The sequence below is a fragment of the Electrona antarctica genome (assembly GCF_951216825.1).
Source record: "Electrona antarctica genome assembly, chromosome: 16".
In the NCBI taxonomy this organism is placed as follows: domain Eukaryota; kingdom Metazoa; phylum Chordata; class Actinopteri; order Myctophiformes; family Myctophidae; genus Electrona; species Electrona antarctica.
In genome coordinates this window covers 26,612,870-26,626,348 of record NC_136797.1, presented here as the reverse complement: position 1 = coordinate 26,626,348, position 13,479 = coordinate 26,612,870, and the positions used below count along the sequence as shown (strand labels likewise).

Below are 13,479 nucleotides of genomic sequence, written 5' to 3'. Positions count from 1 at the left end.
TGCACATACGTCACCAGGCTTTCCGCAGTACCTGTGGAAAGCCCTAAAGCCTATTTTATTTTAAATGTTTTCATTTTTTAAGGATTTGTATTTTTTCCCCGTAATGATGTAACGTTATCTCCATCCACATCAATTTAACTCATGTCGTCATTTGGTCACAGACTGCTTTAAAAAAAAGAAAAGGGAAAAACATATCCCGGCCTGCTATTTTCCATTTCCTTTTTTTCTATAATGCACTAATATTGTTTATCTTACATCGTAAATGTAATGTGTGTACATTTGGGGTTTCGTATTACTTAAAAAAATATATGTGTATAATATTTATTTATGAAAAAACAGTAGGCGGGGAAAGAGACGGAAACGGAAGACAAATGACATCCAATCACATGGCAGGAAAAAAAGATGGCGGACTCGGAGATTTGTGTCAGGTAAAACAACGAACGTTAAACTTTTTTGTTGTGTTCATTGCAGCCAATTACAATGACATTTGCCAATGGCGAACAACAGCATTTTCCAAATCCCCTTAACCTATATCCATTATCTCACAGCTGGCCTTAACACTGAATTCAGAGTGGGACAAGTTGTGTAGTTGCCGCCACGTTATTTTAGCATAGCCGCTTATGCTGCACACACACACACACACCGCATGATGACAACAACAGCAGCTGTGTTACTTTTCAACCGCATGAAGTTTAAGGCTAAATAGTTACTTTACACGTATTCTATTTACACGGCTCAACTGGGGAAAGTGTCGGCACTCCTGTCAGTTGAAAATACGTAATTTTCGATCGAACGAAATGCCGGTGCAACGAGTTTGTACATCTCGTCCTGCTGTTCTGACTCATGTCCATAAAATGGCTCTAAGTTAATTGAGTTTAAACGCTAAAAGGCTTATTGTGGATGACTTTTCTTGGTGCTTGTGTTTCAGCGGTGGCTCATGTTGGCCCAGTTCTATTTTGGCTTTTGGTTGAGCAGCATTAGACTAACTATTAGCTGGAATGGCTTAGTAATAATATTGACAAATGAAATATTGGAACTAAATGAGGATGGTGGCATCGTACCACCACCACTGCTATGGGACTGCTATTTAGTTATGATTTGTTATCATAACTAAATAGTTATATTGTTATATTTAGTTGTGATTTTCATTATTTTACAAATTATGGTCTTGACTTGTCAAATAATACATCCAAGTCATAGGTAATTTGTAAAACAATCAGTTGCTTTCATATTCAATGCTACCATTAGCATTATGTTTATCCTGTCACCATACTGTAGTGTACACTGTCCAATAAAGGCAGAAAAAGGCCCACAAATATCTTAAAAAGTTCCACACAGCAACAGACAATTAAAGGACCACTTCATCAACCTCATATAAAATGGTCCTCACTTATGCTCATTATTATAAAATGTCTGTGCATTGCCCATGGCACCCTTAATCTGCAGGCTACCTCATCCGACTGGGTAGCCGCAATTTGCAACGCTAGATTTTTTTATAATGGGATGAATCTAAAGTTGCAATACCCTCCATTGACTCCCCACTCATCCAATTTGTTTTGTGATCTGCTTGTCTTAAACAACGTTAAACTCACCAACATTGCAGCTGTAGTCCAAGCTTGAATTATCCTCTTTCAATCTGCCGAGCTTGTTTTTCATAAAAATCCACCGTACACATGATATGAGCTACTTTCTGTCAAGAAATTCTGTGCAGGTGATTCTTTTTCTAAGTGCTGGAGTTTGGAAGCACTCGTCGTATGTCACTGAACGGCCCTGCGTACCACCTGTTTCGAATTTGCACATAATGCAGGAGGCAGCAGCGCGACCCGTTAACAAAAACGAGTGCTTCCAAACTGCAACACTTAGAAAAAGAATCACCTGCAGAGGATGTCTTGACAGAAAGTAGCTCATAACATCTCTACGGTGGATTTTTATGAAAAACAAGCTCGGCAGATTGAAAGAGGATAATTCAAGCTTGGACTACAGCTGCAATGTTGGTGAGTTTAACGTTGTTTAAGACAAGCAGATCGCAAACCAAATTGGATGAGTGGGGATCGTCAGTCAATGGAGGGTATTGCAACTCTAGATTCATCCCATTATAAAAAAATCTTATTTATATTATATTATTTTGAACCTTCCACAACTACTTACTCTTAATGCTCATTATTTTAAGAATCAGAACAAACTTTATTGTTCTGAGCTTGTGGATCCATTTTTGGTGCGCATTGCGGGCTTGCCACAAGCTTGTTCTAATCTAGAGACACTAGTGCTCTATTAGAACTGTAGCACACTGCAAGCTTGTGCATCTGCTTTTTTTTAAAACAGCTTTTGAATTATCTTAAGTGTGACAACTACTCATTTAGAAGGCATTTTGTAGATTCACACTCAGATCCTGATGGGTTAAATAAACAGAGTATACCACCAAGCAGGTGCATAGTGTGCATTAAATGATTGACTGGGCAAATTAGGCCCAATGGACCCTACGCTGGTGCCACCAAGCCAGTGGGAGTGGATGTCCATTGACTGCCCTATTTTAGTCACCTCATGGCTGCCACATACTGTACCTGCATACCTCAACACATTTACTGTGTTCTTTTTGTGCACTGCTTTTGAAATATAAACATCTCACCAACCATTAAACCCATTGTTAGGAGCAGTCGAGAGTTATGGACCATATTACTGGGAAGATCTGCACTGCGAGAGCCGGTATGTCTTCTATACCTTCACAGGGCATTAACTAATGAACTAGTGTTTTGTGGTCGGAGGCCACAAAACGGCCTGGCCAATCAGCTAGAAGCTGCTGCTAGAAGCTGCTAGAAGCTGCTGCTGATTGGCCAGGCCGTTTTGTGGCCGGGCATCAAGTCTGCCTGAGAGTTCCCAGATGGGAGCAGGAGGGGGAACCCAGTGTACTCTCTGCTGCCCCATCTGGCGGAGTCAGGTTAATGATGTCTACCACACCATTTGTAATTTGAAATGAAAAATATTTTTTATTTTGCATGTGTTTTCTCTCCCCTAATGAACCCTTAATTGATGAAGGCTCAAATCGAGGCGGAACTAGATAGACACTGGGAGCGGCTACATCAAGGACTGAGCTACTATAAACCACCCAGGTATAATTCCACTAGCTTTCAGTGTTTCCTTTTTTTTGGCATGGTGCCAGAGCTTTTAGGCATGGTGCTGCACCGGGGGAAAAAAAAGGTCTGCAGGAAACCCTGCGTTGATTCAAACAAGGAACACAGTGTAATAATGTATAACATTAACAAAGTGTTGCTGCTAGTGTAAGTGTCAGTGACATTATTCTGTGTCTACAGCACACAATCTGCTGGTAAAGTTAAAGCCAACAAAGATGTGCCCCCAACATTGAAGGATTTTGGCCTGAGGATCAGCAAATTGCTGGTGAGAATTTGTTATACGCTGCTTTATATAAATGTCAGGTTTCCTTTGTTTGTCATGATAATCATTCATGGATATATTGTACATGATGCAGGGTCTTGATGAGCAACAGAGTGTGCAGATTTTACAGTGTTACTTACAAGAGGATTACAGAGGAACCCGTAATTCATTAAAGGTGTGTATGCCCACTTGGTTTCACTCAACAGAACAACACTAGTGGTGCTATTCATGTATGTGTATGTGGTGGATATATTACAACAAACAATCTTTCTTACAGACTGTTCTTCAGGATGAGAGACAAAGCCAAGTCCTTCTGCTGAAGGTCAGTATACACTTATATTCTACTCTGATTTAGACCTGAGGATGCATCTGTGTCACCTTTTAACCACTTTAACCATCATTTTTAACTTTGTTGAAAAATAGCAGATCTGCAAGCTCATTGAGCTTCTGCTATTTTTGAAAAGTCATGAAAATGTGTGCACATCTTTGAATATATATTCTTTCACAGTGAATGTTTTTAACTCAAATATTTGCTTCTGGGGGGTCCCTGGAACAACATGCTGGGGGTCCTTGACATGAAATAGTTTGAGAACCACTGACATAGAAACATAGGTTTTTCAGAAAACTGTTAGGATTTTGAAGACATTTGTAGAATCTGGTCCCAGGTCTTAAATGGGTGAAACGTGTCTTGTCTGGGCCCACAGGTATCTGACTATTACTACGAGGAACGTATCTGTTTACTCAGATGTGTCTTACTCCTGTTGACATATTTTCAGGATGAGAGACATCCCTACAGGGTAAGAAGTTCAAGATTTCACTCACCGATCAAACACAACTACATTAAGCCTCCCGAATAAATATATATAACATTATTATTAACAGGCAGAAACCTTCTAATCCTTTTTTTGTAATTTACTTTGTTTTACAAAAGTTACAAATAGCCAATCCACAAGCTTGGAGAAAAAAAATGATATAAGTGAAAGTGGTTACGTCCGTCTCTGGGTTCTATAAATATGTTTGATTGATTGAAGTATTTATTAACAGTTTGCAGAATCGGTAAATTTCACATGAAAGCACAATTCAATACAAAGACTCTTACTGTGGACGGCACACTGATAAAGCATTACACTTGTTTACAACGGTCCACCTTTTTCAATTCATCAAACATTTTGAGACGAACAAATATACACTTCTATATAAAAAACAGGAAATCATGTAAGGAGGAAAAAAAAGGGAAAGTAAACATACAGTAAGGGGGCGGGGGGATTCAGATTTTACGGGGGCCAGTTACGAATTGCAGGTGCCCGTAGGTGCCCTTTGAGAGTGGTTTTGAAGGAGTCAAGGGAGTCGCATGTCTTAATGGCTGTTGGTAGGGCGTTCCACATTTTGGTGGCATAGGAGCGAAAATAATTTAGTCCCTTGTTTGTGCCGAATCTGGGTTGAATATGGTTTGTTGAACTCCCACTGGTGTTGTAGGTGTGAACTTCGTTGACATTAAGGAAGTATTTAGACATGGGTATCTTTGTGGTGTATCAAATCTTGTGGACCAGACCCATTGCAAGATGCTGTACTCTGTCATCAACCCTAAGCCATTCCAGCCTGTCAAAGTGGGCAGGGGTTAGGTCGGTCCGGGGAGTGAGGCCAAGTAGTAGCCTGACCAGTTTGTTTTGGGAAGTCTGGAGCCTTGTTTTAAGGGCCTTAGGGTTTAACCAATGAAAAGTATAGTAATAGTTTGTTACAAAATAACTACAATGAATTCCATTTCCTGAAAAGTTATGGTTTTAGATGGATTGAAGTTCTCAGTTGCCACGGCAAAATAGCCGATCAGCAAGCTCACAACACGTTTTTTTGGTTATTTTAAGATTAAAGAAGTTTTCAAAGTGGTCAAACTAACAATAGAATACATTTTCAGAAGCATCTTCCGTAAAAGAAATGCACAAAAAGTACATAATGACCCGCACACCGTATTAAAGCAACGCTTCGGTCAAAGACCTCCAGGCATCTCAATGCCCAAGACACCAACACTTCTCGCTAGTTTAGATCGGATATAATTTATATGGGGTTTCCAGGAAAACGTATAATCTATTATCACTCCTGAAAATTTGAGTAGTCTTGGATAATTCATAAAAGCAAAGGTTTAAGCCTCAATATTCAATTTCTTCAACTTCTTTATGTAGAACAGCAAGATCATAGGATAATGCCTAAATATATTTTTACATTGTGCTAATTGTTTCTGAAATGAAATGAAATGAAATGAAATGAAATGAAATGAAATGAAATCTATATTTACCCAGGGTATCTGGGCTAAGCTCAAGAACTTGTTTCCAAGTTAGTTCCTTTCTTGCGCTAGTTCTTTCTGCGCTAGTTCCTTTCTTGCTGTTTCACAAATCACAGAATTAGATTTGACCTGACAAAACATTTCAGTCGTGACTCGTGAGTTTATCTTATTTTGCTTTATTCCATGTAAAATGTTTCCGCCTGACAGACAGCGACAATACTGTATTTGTACTTTGCTGTAATTTAATGGTTTGTGTTTCTGTACAGGCAGAGTACTCAAATTGTGTTAACAAACTGGAGAAGGATCTGGTTAGCAGCTACCAGTCTCAGTTTGAGAACTTATTCAAAGCGGAGGCACCAACATGGGAAACACATGGAAACTTTATGGTAAGAATACAAAAACAAAATTCTGACCACAGGGGGGGGGGGGGGGGGGGGGGTTGTGTGTGTGTGTATTTTGCTACTGTACATATAAAACAGATAAAATGTGTAGTTTAGGACTGGTCAGTTCAAATTGCATAATTTGGACAGACTTAATGTAATTACATCCTCAGATGTCCTCTTCCTATGAGGGGTGGGGGAATACGTCACAATTAATCGGAGAAATGGAGATTTGATGTGACCTAGATAAAAGTCAATGTGCTAATAGATAATGATATTACTACATATATAAAGCATTGTGTTGGGCTTCCAGACGGAGAGGCAGGTGTCTCGGTGGTTCCTGCAGTGTCTGAGAGAACAGTCACTGTTGCTGGAGATCCTCTTCTTGTATTATGCATACTTTGAGATGAGTCCCACTGACCTGCTGAGCTTTACGAAGATGTTCAAGGAACAGGGCTTTGGCCTGCGGCAGACCAACCGACACCTAGTGGACAAAAGCATGGATACTCTGGTCGAGCGCATCGGGTAAGAAACTGTGTGTGTGTGTTTCTCATTAGCTGGGAATTGAGGGGACTCATCTTCTAAATGCTGGCCAGAGGTTCACTGGAGGCATATTCGAATTGCAGTGTTTAACCCATTTTGACCTGAGATCAGATTCTAAAAATGTCTAATACATCCTGACAGTTTTCTGAAAAAGCTACGTTTCTATGTCAGTCGTTCTTCGATTTTTCAAAAATACCAGACCTACAAGCTCGTAGCACGCCACTCGGTGGCGCGCTATGAGCTTGTAGATCTGCTATTTTTCAATAGCTAAAGCATAACATAATGTTAACACCAAAAAAGGGGTTCCCGCCCAAAACGGGGTAAAAAGAAAAGGATAATTGTAACTTTGAAACTGACCCTCTATCGTTTTTGCTTCATAATAAAATGCTAAATCCCCAAGTGTAAGAGGAAGGTTAATCAAATATCAATCCTATTGAGGACATTTACAGAAAGAAAGGAAACTGTTGTCCAGCATTAGTAATTTATTTTAGCCTGTATTATTTATCTATTAACTAATCAATGTTTTGTTTTATGCTTTTCTTCCTTTTTTATGTTTTGTCTGGCTGCAGTAATTTTAGCTCTCTGATCCTTGTTGAGGGAATGGACGTAGACTTTCTTCATAAATGTGCCCTGGAGGACAGCACTGAGCAGCACCAGTTCTCTAACACTCCTGACGTCAGCAAGGTTTGATTCGAGTCTATAATATACAGCAGATATTGCATCAGCCGTTTTTAAATTGATCAGTCGGTGAACATACATTTTCTGTCTGAAGGGAGTAACCCCTAACCTGACTCCGCCAGATGGGGCAGCAGAGAGTACACTGGGTTCCCCCCCTCCTGCTCCCATCTTGGAACTCTCAGGCAGACTTGATGCCCGGCCACAAAACGGCCTGGCCAATCAGCGGCAGCTAGAGGCGGGATCAAGGCATACACAGTGCTGCCTTGATCCCCCAAATTTCCACACTTTGGATTTGACTTGTGGTCCAAATGTCTGGTGGTGTCAGAATATTTTGAAACTGTGTGCAGCCCTAATGGAACTAGAGCAAAGATCTGCAGTGACTTGATCCTATTGCTAAAATATTTCACCATTTGTCCGTTGTGTCTAAAATTAGGTAATTTCTTCATGAATTGCATAATGTCCTAAAAAGGCTAGGAAAAAAGACAGAAGTGAAAATACGCTCACAACACGTCGCACCACAACGAGCTGTGAGCTTGTAGATCAGCTATTTACAAGTTTGGGTCCCAAAACTCCCTTCTTAGAAATATGTAAGAGATAAATGTTCCCTCCCAGGAAATGGACCAGCTGCTGCTTACCTTCGGTGACATTCCTCATCACGGGCCTGTGTTGCTGGCCTGGGTCCTGCTGAGACACACGCTGAAGCCAGATGAATCCAGCCCTGTCATCAGGAAGATAGGCAACGCCTCCCTGCAGCTGGGGGTCTTCCAGTACCTGTCCACCATGCTGCAGGGCCTGGGCGTCTCTGGGAATAATGTAAGGGAACAGGAAAATACGTTTGGGATGTTTTATAAATAATAAATACATGTCCCAAAATGTATGTCTAGTAATATGTCATTCACACCCCTCCACTTTGCCCACCTTCAAAAAAAAATGTATTGCATGCCTGCCTTGTTCTTTTTCAATTAAGTATTTTGTAACATAACGTTTTTTAATTAACTTTTTTTACTTTACCTTTTTCACTTTCTTCCAAATGTATTAATTTTACCAATTACCCCATGATATAAAACATATTGGGGCAAGGGCAACTATTGGCAAATGGCAATGCTAGGACTGCAGAAGAAATCATTGTTGCGAAATGCTCTTGGGAATATAAAGTACTACTGAGAGAGCTGAGACATGCACTTAAGAATTGTTTGACTTTTGCAAACATTTGAATGCTATCGGAGTGGCACAATCATGTAACATGTTCCTTTCCTTATATTGCACAAGCCTAAAATACATACCTGTTTTCATGTTATTGCTACCTGTACCGTTAACTATACATTCAAATGACATGTAGCCTATTCTGTGTGTTGTGTGTTGTCTATTTTCTAGTGCACAGCAAGCACAGCAAAGATGTGCATCTATGGCCTCCTTTCTTTTGTCGTCACATCCTTTGAAGAAGACACTCTGGGCAACCAACAGGTATCCTAGAAACAGTCTCTAGGCCAGTAGTTTTCTAACGTAATTTCAAATCAACACGTAAGGGTCTTTTGTACATTCTCATAGTTACAAATGGACATCATGTTACAAAGACCACTAGTAACACATTACTTCCACAGGACTTGATCAACACTGCCTGTGAAGTCCTTTCTGCTCCCAGCCTGGCCGAGGTCTTTTGGGAAATGGTGAGGAGAAATTCAGTTGAGACAGCCTTTCTTGATGAAAAGAAGCAAATAATTTTAGTATAGTTATTGCCACATGGAACTGTGATTTTTCTTTTTTGCTTTCCGTCTTTCTTTCGTTCAGAAGCCCAACATGGGATTAGGAATGATTCTGGACAGTGCTGTCGGGATGTTCCCTCACAAAATAGGACCCCTGTTACAGCTCCTGACTGCTCTTCTGTCAAACAAGTCAACGGCAAAAAGGGTATTGACATAAACACACACATGCATAAACCTACATTATATCATGTATCTGGAAATGTGTTCATAGATTTCTACCTCTATGTGACAGGTGTACACGTTCCTAGACAAGATGTCCTTCTACACAGAAGTCTACAAACATAAGCCCAATGACATCGTGTCCAAAGATGACGAGACACTGTGGAGGAGACAGACAGCCAAGCTCCTCTACCCCTTTGGTTAGTGTGGTTGATGGTTATGATGCAGGCTGTCACACTGTCGCTAAATGTATTTATGACCATATATAAATGTGAATATACTCACATTTATTGTATGTCTTCTGCTAAACTATGTCTCCTGTGCTTGAGACAGAGGTACGCTTTCCTTTTTCTTATGATTTACTTTGGTTGAATTCGTGGAAGCTTGTCTGGAAACAAATTTCACCCACTCTTGTATTACTGTAAGTGTAAACTTATGAGGTGACGATAAACTAAACTTTTTAAATTTTAAGTGAAGTCTTGCACAATTTTAAATGCAATTTGAACTTGCCTAAAAGCGTGTTGCTTGGATTCATTTTGAACTATGTAGCTGTTTTCTGCTAATGCGCCCTCTGATCTGACCGCTGGTATGTCCTGACCCTCAGGCCTGGGACAGACTAACTTGCGGATGCCTCAAGGAGTGTTTGGTCAGGTGGGGGTGCGGAGTGACCAGGCCTACCTAGTGCGCTGGGACTACTCCTACAGCTCATGGACTCTCTTCACGTGTGAGGTTGAGATGCTGCTGCATGTGGTTTCAACGGCAGGTAACCTGACTGGACCCAAACACATTACAAATTCAAAACCGTATTGAATGTGGTGTTGCGGTAAACGATGAACCCTTTTCCCCCTTCTGTAGATGTGATGGCTCACTGTGAACGTGTGAAGCCCATCCTGGATCTGGTCCACAAGGTCATAAGTACAGACTGGACTGTGTCCGATTGTCTGTTGCCACTTACATCTCGAATCTACATGTTGCTGCAGAGGCAAGTTGCTCCTTACAAGTACCTACTAGCTAACTAGTCATTCCATTGAGTTCACTGGCTGAACATTATCTACTTGAAAATTGCAGATCTAGTGTATATAGAGCTTATGTGGTTAAAAGCTAATTGTGTTTTCTCTTGTTAAAACATAGTATACTTTTGACTTGCATGTTATGAATCTATTTAATATACTTTTTATCCATGTATCCATCAGGTTAACATCGGTCATCAACCCTCCAGTGGATGTGATCGCCTCTTGTGTAAACTGCCTTATTGCATTGGCTGCCAGGATGCCAGGGAAGGTAGGCACTCTGAATGTGCATGTAGATGTATTGGCTATGTTTTTTTTTTTACAGGTGTAACATCACAGATATTTTCTATCATACCTCGAACATGTCAAGATGCAACTAAAAACCCTCAAAGCATTATATAGCCTTTCCCAGAAGATTCAAACGGTGCAAAATAAATCACTGTAGTGTATCCATGGATAGTCAATAGTGGAGAATGCAGGGTTTTAAACAAATCCCTTTCAGTGTTTCCCTTATTCACTGCATGTATGAATGTATCCGGCATCTGTCTATTATTATTTCTATTCTACGCTTGCCTCCAAAAAGCCTCTCCATAAAAGAAGTACGATACGATAGTTGAAAGCTTTGTATTAAAATAAAATCACACTCCTGTGAAGTGAGGGGAGCCCAGATTTTGGGGTGCATGTTGATGTTCTGTATTACAAGATGTAAGTCAAGATGTTCCATCACAATTTACCCTAAACAAATATTAAAAGTCCATGGACTTGGCTGGCCTATGACGTAATTTCCGAAAGCCATGCATTGGAGGGGTTAGCGCCCCTCTACTTTATCAAACCGAACTGTGAATTTTATGTTCCATTACACTCCTAATAAGTCACGCCTTTAACCTAATATAGTTGACCCACATTTGCCTTTCTTCCTTCAGGTATGGTCCAGTCTGCATCACACAGGCTTCCTCCCCTTCGCCTCCAGCCCCTTGACCAACATGGCCCAATGCATAAGGTACCTGGAGTTTGAATGGCTTTAATGGAGAGCTACCAAATATATAGGAGAATGAGGTATTCCATTTTTGCTAAGGGGAATTATTTAATAAAACCAAATGTATTCTTTGCAGTGCCGAAGGCATGAAGGCAGGTAACTATGGGAACCTCCTGGTTCTTATCGAGCAGCCTAGGGGAGAGTATGCTGTGACCATTGCCTTCCTGCGCCTCATCACAACCCTAGTCAAGGTAGCGTACTACTGAAAGAATTTCACATCAATTAGTGCAGTGGTTCTAAAATGTAGGTCCAGAGACTGCCAGTTGTTCGTTGGCGGAGTCTCCAGCTAAATTAACTGAAGCATTTTGAAAAACCTTGAACACTTTGAAAATACTTGTTTCAATAATCCTGGCACAAAATCTTTTCAAATGGGTGTCCGTGGTCAAATGCATATCCGTCCATGACATGAACATGTTTGAGAAACACTGAATTAACGATAACACTACTTTAGTTGACACTCATTCACATGCATTTGTGATCTTACCATGCATAGCAACCTGCCTATAACAACTCTAAAATGTTTTTGCTTGTTCTGTTAATCCCAGGGTCAGCTGGGCAGCACTCAGAACAAAGGCCTGATTCCATGTGTACTGCTGGTGTTGAAGGAGATGCTGCCCACCTACCATAAGTGGCGCTACAACACCTATGGTGTCAGAGAAAGGATAGGTGAGAGGACGTTTACGAGAGGATGTAACAACATGACGCATTACTTTTTCTTGGTATCGGCAGTTATGCCAATTATTATGATTTGTAACCAATTTGAACCTGGTGTTTAGGGCATATCATTATAGGCAGTTCAAAAAAAGGTTTTCAAAGGTAGTATACTACTGTAGATTGGAATTGGAATTTTGAAACTTTGAAAAGTTTCTTATTGATTCCACTTTGTTGCACAATTTCACAATGTCCGTCTAAACATCAGTAGACAGTGGGCTAGCTCTCAAATTGTTTTTTGACGCAAAAATCTGCAGTCGGTCTGCCTCTAGATGAGGATGCAGTGGCTGTATGGTTATTTATTACATTAGTGTAATGTAAATGAAGTGAACCTGCTGCTACTGTTCTTGTTTAATGCAGGCTGTCTGATCTTGGAGCTGGTCCATGCCATTCTCAACCTCACTCCAGAGGGAGAGGATCAAGTCAGGTAAGAATGATATCTCCACAGTTAATGTTTCATGCAATAAATGGTTCCTTTAACTGAGGCAAAGAATTTTGCATTCTCACATTATGGCTTTGGGATAGTTAGTGGTAACAATCCATCTACTATTTAAACTGTTTAACATCCAGTAGTGTTTAACATTTCTGTACTTTGATCCCTGCCTGAGATAAAGTCCTATTATAATCATATTAATCTCTGCCAGGAGTTTGTTGTATTCTGATTTGCATGCACTTATATGATTGTGTGCTTACAGTCGAATTTGAACAAATTATCCACAAGATACTCATATGTTTGCTAGTACTGTTGATACTAGCAAGCTAGAGTCATTTTAAGACTAACAAACTATTGGCTTCTTGAAAAATAACTATCTTGGAGAAAAGCATGTAATGCTTACAATTATTTTCTTGCCACTACAGTACACTGTATTAAGCTTGTAAGCTCAAATCACGGTTGTTTCATTATTCAGTTGAAATCTAAGTAGTTATATTCGGTTTTAGCAGGTGCCGATAATTCAGTTTTCGGCCTATTGAAAAAACACAAATATCAAGGCTGTATGGTCAGGTTCAGGGTTTGACAGCACTTATCACATGAGCCAAGCCAGAGACAGTTCTAGTTCTTCAGACTATATGGATGCTGCTAAATACTCTCTGCAATTCACCAGCCTTCATAGAACCAAATGTCCATGCTCTCTCCTGCTCCAGCACTCCCACCCTGCAGTCTCTGTGCATCTATAGCCTGGCTAACACTGAAGCAGGCCAGGCCGTGGTCAACATCATGGGGGTTGGAGTAGACACCATCGATATGGTTATAGCCGCACAGCCCGGCAGGTATGACAAAATAATTACAATGATGTCTATTGTTATCCTGCCCAGTATCAGATCTACTGTATATATTCTGCTACTTCAACTGTCTGTTGAATGCCTTTTTTCCCCATTTCTATTTATAAAAATCACACCCGTGTGAACTGAGTGGTGTAATATAGCCTGTCTGATGTAATGAAATCATGTCTGATGTAATGAAATCACACCCGGGTGAACAGGGTGAACATAGCAACCATGCTCATTTTTTCTGCACTAACAAAGCCAGTTG

General features: G+C 40.4%; 1 protein-coding gene across 2 annotated transcripts in view; it reads left to right on the top strand.

Annotated features, from left to right (window-relative positions):
• Positions 1-355: 355 nt before the first annotated feature.
• nup188 (nucleoporin 188) overlaps positions 356-13,479 on the top strand; it is a 28,087-nt gene continuing 14,963 nt past the window's right edge. For both annotated transcript variants that reach the window (XM_079524718.1, XM_079524717.1), the window contains exons 1-23: positions 356-428; positions 2,649-2,703; positions 3,034-3,107; positions 3,309-3,393; positions 3,485-3,565; positions 3,668-3,712; positions 4,095-4,187; positions 5,935-6,054; positions 6,362-6,573; positions 7,161-7,275; positions 7,882-8,082; positions 8,644-8,733; positions 8,871-8,936; positions 9,058-9,177; positions 9,265-9,391; positions 9,796-9,954; positions 10,047-10,173; positions 10,385-10,472; positions 11,125-11,201; positions 11,314-11,428; positions 11,783-11,903; positions 12,309-12,375; positions 13,092-13,217. In XM_079524718.1, the coding sequence (XP_079380844.1) occupies positions 403-428; positions 2,649-2,703; positions 3,034-3,107; positions 3,309-3,393; positions 3,485-3,565; positions 3,668-3,712; positions 4,095-4,187; positions 5,935-6,054; positions 6,362-6,573; positions 7,161-7,275; positions 7,882-8,082; positions 8,644-8,733; positions 8,871-8,936; positions 9,058-9,177; positions 9,265-9,391; positions 9,796-9,954; positions 10,047-10,173; positions 10,385-10,472; positions 11,125-11,201; positions 11,314-11,428; positions 11,783-11,903; positions 12,309-12,375; positions 13,092-13,217 (2,390 nt within the window). In that variant the 5' untranslated portion in view covers positions 356-402. The remainder of the gene's footprint in view (positions 429-2,648; positions 2,704-3,033; positions 3,108-3,308; positions 3,394-3,484; positions 3,566-3,667; positions 3,713-4,094; positions 4,188-5,934; positions 6,055-6,361; positions 6,574-7,160; positions 7,276-7,881; positions 8,083-8,643; positions 8,734-8,870; positions 8,937-9,057; positions 9,178-9,264; positions 9,392-9,795; positions 9,955-10,046; positions 10,174-10,384; positions 10,473-11,124; positions 11,202-11,313; positions 11,429-11,782; positions 11,904-12,308; positions 12,376-13,091; positions 13,218-13,479) is intronic.